This window comes from Gaeumannomyces tritici (genome assembly GCF_000145635.1).
Source record: "Gaeumannomyces tritici R3-111a-1 unplaced genomic scaffold supercont2.4, whole genome shotgun sequence".
NCBI classification, from domain to species: domain Eukaryota; kingdom Fungi; phylum Ascomycota; class Sordariomycetes; order Magnaporthales; family Magnaporthaceae; genus Gaeumannomyces; species Gaeumannomyces tritici.
The window spans coordinates 601,717-608,153 of NW_008804548.1; the positions used below are offsets into that span (position 1 = coordinate 601,717).

The 6,437-nt window shown below is 54.5% G+C and overlaps 1 protein-coding gene across 1 annotated transcript; it reads right to left on the reverse strand.

Moving 5' to 3' along the window:
- Window positions 1-1,116: 1,116 nt before the first annotated feature.
- GGTG_07613 (hypothetical protein) lies at window positions 1,117-6,227 on the reverse strand (the record flags this gene model as incomplete). Its single annotated transcript, XM_009225437.1, has 7 exons — window positions 1,117-2,518; window positions 2,613-3,061; window positions 3,561-4,535; window positions 4,988-5,484; window positions 5,624-5,777; window positions 5,856-6,155; window positions 6,219-6,227. 7 exons carry the CDS (start codon window positions 6,225-6,227, stop codon window positions 1,117-1,119), a joined length of 3,786 nt encoding a protein of 1,261 aa, XP_009223701.1.
- Window positions 6,228-6,437: the final 210 nt, after the last annotated feature.

Here is a 6,437-nt window from a genome sequence, read left to right on the forward strand (position 1 = left end):
GGGATCTTGGCGAGGCGCACGAAGGATATCTTGAGCGAAGGCGGGTTTGTCTAGTCAAGCGGCAGTTTCTTGCCTGGAAAACGAAATACGGAAGTGATGATTTGCGGAGGAATGATGGAGGAGAAAATAAGAATGAGGGGCACCCCAGAACCCGGGAGGGGCCAACTGTGGCCGTAGCGTTGTGTGACGCTGTGGGAGGCCCGCCACCGCCCAGGTTGCTGGCTCCTGTGTCACGTCACCGTGCAAACGTCACTGGTGCTGCTGAATTGCCGAGGCCACTTTCCCGTGCAATGAGCCGAGATCCCTAGGTAGGTAGGCACCAGCGGCGCACGTATGCCCCTCCGGGCGGACGGGCGCATCCGGGGATAATGTAGCACGATGCCCGGAAAAAAAACCGGACTGCAAATGTTTTTCCCCACCCAAACTCCACCTCTCCCAACACAATTGCACCAGCACCAAAACCGAACAATATGCCCGCGCACCATTTTACACCGAAAAGAATACGCGTTCAAGGGATTTGTAATTATTTTGATGCAAAAGCACTACTTATAGCCACAATAACGTTATTTGCTTTGCTAAATCATAGATGCAGAGGGCAAAATGACTGCAAACTAAATGGGCTCCTTTTTTTGTGGTAGTGGGGAATATATTTTGCAGTCCGGTTTTTTTTCCGGGCACCGTGTGTAGCCCATGAAGAGAAATCTTGCCTCTTGATGGCGCTCGCCACCACAGTGAGCTCTAAAGTTTCAAGCGGAGATTAAACTGGTATTTTCTGCGCTCCTGTGCAACATTAAGGCCGGTTGAACCTGTATATATCAAACCTCGAGACATACCGCTACTACAAGGCAACTGCATGGTCAAGGACTGCAAGGCATTCTAGCTGGTCGCACCAGAATTACGACTCCATCATCAAACGGTTTGGCATCGCCATCGCCAACTTCATCAAATGGAACCCAGCCGCTAAGTCAATCTGCTCGGGGCGCTGTGCGAGCACCTGGGCATGTACCAGCTTGCTGTAAGTGCACGGAGAGGTACATAACCTTGAGATGTGCGCGGCTGGATGTAACGAGGTAACTGGGGATCTTTTTGGAAACAAACGAGAAAAGAATAAATCGGCTAGGAATCATACGACTCGGAATCACTGTCGCTGGCCTCGCTCCATCCATCTGACATGACGGCCACTCTTGCGAGCAAAAGCTCGACGTCTGGCATGACGGCCCCCCTTGCGAGCAAAAGCTCGACGATGCTTGCATAACCCCTTCCTGACGCACCTTGCAAAGCACTAATACCGTATAGGCCCCCTTGGAGGCTCACATCGGCTCCTTTTTCGAGCAAAAGCTCGACCGTGTTTGTATGGTTGCACGCCGAAGCTAGTTGCAAAGCGCTGCCGTTTATCCCCCCTTGAAGGTTTACATCGGCTCCTTTTTCGAGCAGAAGCTTAACGATACTTGGCTGACCGGATCCTGACGCAGCTTGCAAAGCACTGTTAAAATAGCCCCCTTGAAGGTTTACATCGGCTCCTTTTTCGAGCAAAAGCTTGACGATGCTCGCACAGCCCGAGTACGACGCAGCATACAAAGCACTGCCGGATCTGCCGGTTTGAAAGCGGCGGATAGCCTTATCGCGGCTAAACCTTTCCCTGCTTTGTCCGTTGACGTCGGCGCCGTTTGCGAGCAGAAGTTCGACAATGGAGAGATGCCCATTCATCGATGCTGCATAAAGGGCTCTGCAAAGGACAACAGCCTGTCTGTGGACTTCGGCCGCTTCCTCACTGTGTAGCAACGCCTTGCAGGTTTTCTCAAGGCCCCACCAAGCTGCGAAGCCCAGTGGGTGATAGAACAGAGGCGTTTCCGCGTCCCAGCGAAGCCATTTGGGATAGCAGCTTTCCAGCACTGTTGTGTTGTGGATGAACTCCCACACTGTCTCGCAAACCGCGGGATCATGCTCTGCAGACCTGGCATGTTGTGCCCAAAATCGCGTTGCATAGTTACCAAAGCACAGGTCTTTGGGTGCCCAAGGGTCGTCGACAGTGAGGAGATACACCAAGCAATGCCTGGCGACAGCTCCGTTGGCATTCTTAGGTTTGAACGGTTCGCGGAATGCTTTTGCGATGTTTTCTGATGTTAGATATTCCTTCACTGACAAGTGAGCCAGCTGGAGGTATGTGATTACGGACCCGCCCCAGCTAGGAGAGGTAAAAGTGGCAACCAGGCCCCCACAAGTTGCTCGGAGCTCCCTAGGCTCTGGCAACTTGTTATCCGGGACGAAGCGGCCAGAGTTGATGTTAGTTGCAATGTAGTCGGCTGCTTCCTCGAGTTTCAGGCGCCTGTATGAGTAGCAGAGGACTTGCAGTAGGCGAATGGTCGTGTCTCTGCGTCGCCCCTCCGGGATAGCTTCCAACATTCCAGAGTATATGTCGGTTAGGGTGCTTGGTAAAGTCTCCAGTCGCTCCTGGATCTCTGGTAGATCTCGGCAGTCCGCCAGCAGGTCGACTTGACAGGCTGCCAGCCGAAACCCGCTATTATACCGTTCGGTTAGCGTGTAAGAAACCAGAATCAGTGCCACAAAAGACCGATATGACCGGCGGTATTTCGGATTTGTGGGTGACCTACGTCACACCCGCTTTGTCGAGGACGGCACTCCTCACTTTCCGTATAACATCTGGCCTTGATTTCCATCGCTGGAAGGCCTTGTCCCGGAGTCTCTCCTCGACAAACAGCTGTATGTCGCGTCTGATAAGATCCGCGGAACTCACAGCGATATCTTGCCTTTTCCAGCTCGAGAACCTGTTCTCGAACTCGGCCTCGGGTCTGCCCGTTGCGACGATAGAGATGCTAGCTGTGCCCTCAGCCGACATTTTTTCCAGCCAGTCTATTAAATCCCTCCGTGTGGTGCACTCGTCAAATGCGTCGAGAACGACCACTATTTTGCCGTCGCATGCGCCAAGCAGCTCTCGCAATGTCTCCAAAATCTCGCCGGTAGGCGGCAATGCCGACCCGCGTTTGGAAAAGTTGTAGGCATTGTCGAGAATGGTTCGCATCACCTTGGCCCTAGTGTATAGCTAAAACACAAGTGACCGCAGGAGGTGATCAAGAATCTGCTTCTTCCTATCTCTAAAGTCAAAGAAAAAGAAGAGGGTGACATGAGAATCTTGCTCCCTTGGAAGCAGCCAAGCGATGATGTTGGATGCGAAGATTGTTTTGCCACACCTGGACAGCCCTAGCAGGAGCAAGTGGCTGCCCGGGCGTGCTTCCCAGTTTCGAAATGCGGCACTTTGGAGCAACCAAGCTCCAGTCCCTTCCTGGGCTTTCTTTCTGGCATCGTTCAAATTGGTGGAAGGATTAAGGGCATTAAGCCACTCCTTAATTTTATGAAAGTGGCCATCGGACACCAGGGTGCTAATGCCTTGTTGAGCTTGGCCTATAAACGCTTCGACTGGGAGATATGCGTATTATATTAGCTCAGCTGCGTGGCTAGCTGCACCCCACGCTGGGAATAAAAATTGACTGATTGGTATGCAGAATTTCCAGGGCTTTTTGTGTTTTCTCGACCTCTGCTACCGGAACAAAGGATAGGAATTCCTTTGCATAGGCGGCGGCCGTGGCAGAAGTATACCTCTGCCAGCGGTCGTTTTTGTGGGTATCGGCGTAATCGCAGATGCCGCGGATCACGAGACAGGGAAAGCGGTTCATCAACCCTGCCGCCTCCGTCTCGAGGCAGAGGCAATCTTCTCCGGCGTCACCGGCGATTTGGTCGCGTAGAGTGGCGTCTTTGACGAGCGTGTTCCCGGATGCGATAACACCGTAGTGAATTTCGGGCACTTGTGCGTCTCGCTCATCCCTATCGACTTTTTGGGCTGCATCGCAGTTGCTACAGTTTTTACCCCCGAGGTGGCCAAAAGTGGCACGGAAAAGGCGGTTATTTTCGAATCCCTGAAAGCCGTAGCTGGGATTGTTCTTGGTTTTCTTTGTTATTTTGGGGTACTTCTTGAACGCGCCTTCGAGGATCTCGGGAACTTTGGAATTTTCAAGCTCGTGCCTGGCCTGGATCGCTGCGAGGGCATTGAGCAGGACGGTGGGAGGTGCCGCCAGGTGCCCTCTTGGCTCCCTGGAATTTCCGGACTTTGCCTTGATCAAATCATATTGGAAGACTCCCCCGTGAATGCCCCCAGGTTGGCTCACGACGACATCTCCAAGGCGGATGTCACGGCCCTCGTCTGGTCTCGCAATTCCACCTCCAATGCCGACCATCAAGCCGACCTTGATTGAAGGAATGGAGGAAAGAAGGTCCGTGGCCGTCCCGGTAGCTGAGGTGGTACCATACAAGCCAGCAGGGAGAGACGCAATGACAATGTTGTGCTCCCCAATCCGACCCCAGGTGTAAAAGTTCTTGTCGTTTGGGTTTTTGTGGAAGTTGGTCGGCCGCGCGTGCTCTTCGTCTAGCATAGCAGCAGCAGCAACTCTCTCTATGGGGAGCGCAGAAATCCATGCAACAGTGTGGAGGTCGGGGCTAGCGAGGGCTATGTTGGGCAACATCTTTCAAGCGGACGGATAGTAGCGACAGGTGATATATAGACGGAAAGTAAGAGCTACACTGGGGGAAGTTGGTAGTAACGGGAGGTTGGGATAAAGCAAAGATGAAATGTAATGGAAGGGCGGCAAGGGTAAAGGAAGGACGAGATGTGTCGGCAAAAAGTTGGGCGAGCTCCGCGCCTTCAACTGGGGGGCGGCATTGGGTGGAAGGAGTTCTTTTGGGCTGAAAAGGCCAATAACCTGCCTAACTACCTGGTAGGTATCTGGTGCCTCAGAGCCCCGCTTGAAAGTGCACTTCTGTGAGGAGTGTGGAATGCTTATCATGCCCACCACACCACCTCTTTTGTCTTACATGTAGCCATCACCCACAACCAATCACACTGACTCTGCCTAGCACTGCTACCGGCACAAACTGGCTGCTAATGAAACACGCGCCGCCAACCTGTCCGAGCCACCGCCTCCGGCTCGGCGTTGAAACGCCCCTCACCAATGATGGCCGCCCACACCACGTACAGATTCATCTTGTGCGCCCACAGGTCCGCCCACGCGCGCTTCTCCAAGTCGCGGCGACCGAAGCGGCAAGCCGCGAGCGCCACGCCGTCGTTTTCGTCCTCCCTGCCCTCCTCGAACTCCTGCGCCTTGTCGTGCAGCACCACCAGGCTCCCGAGGCCGCCCAGGCGCAGCGGAGGCAGCCTGAATTCGCCGAGCTCCCGCGCCGTCGCGCACCTGCCGCCCCCAACGCGGTGCCAGACGCGCGCCAGCTCCGTGGCGTAGGGCGCGTCCATGCGCGGGATGGGGTCCCCGTCGTTGGCGAAGGCTAGCATGGTGCCGAGCTGGAAGGGGCTGCCGGGGAAAACGGCGTCGAGGCGGGCGTTGACGTCCTTGTCGAACATGGGCGGCGCGCCGAATGTGATGGAGGAGAGGGTTGGGTTGGCCGAAAGGGTGCCTGTGGCTGTGTTTGCTATTGTTAGTCTCCTCGCTCGTGCCTTGCAAGCGTCTGCTCGGGGGGACGTTTTTTGGCTTACCTAAGGATTGTTATGTGAGGAAGTGGCAGAAAAGCAAGGAGGCCACCGCTCCCCCAGCAGAATGACCAGTAAAGACCATTTCGATCTCGCGGTCTTGCGACTGCATCTCGTTTAGGACTGCTTCTATCTGTTGTTTTATGGCGGGTGCTAAGGTCATGGCACAGTTGGCGAAACCGCGGTGCACTTTTGGTGCCGGGGTTGACCTCGATTCGGGGATGTTCTTGAGCACGCAAGAGACAGGAAGTCAGTTCCATGGCCGTTGCGGCGTCGAACAAGCAAAGTAGAACAGAGCGCATACCACCAGTTGCGGACACGGAACCAGGCCCGTGTCCAGGTTGACAAGCCAGTCGACAACACTCGCACTTCCTCGCACCGCGACCACGACGAGTGTGCGGCGAGACTTCTCATCCGGGGTGACTTCGAATATGGCAGCCGCTTTCCCCAAGCCCTCGGCGGTGGGGTTCATCCAGCATCTATCCTTGATGACGAAGCCAGGCAGCTGAGGTTCGGCTTGTGCTGGGTTCTTGCGATAGACGGCTCGGGCGCATAGGGCGGCTGCTTGGACGAGCAATGCCGTGCTTGCATCGCTAAAAGGATGCTGTTGTCAGTCTATCTGCCGCCATATTGAAGACGCTTGACAGCTGGGAGAGCTTGAGCTAACGTTTGCCATGGTGTATTGGCATCTTGTCTGGGACAGGGCAGAGGTCCGAAACCATGTTTCGTAAATTGATCTTGCGCTGTCCCATTGCGATTTGATCTTGGGTCTCGTTTGTGAGCCCTGGGTGGGATAATCTTTATCGGCATCGAGCTTTTTCTCGAGATCGGGGTGGAAGCAGACAAACCGAACAGTGCTGCATCGTTCAGGTCGTCGAGATCGTCA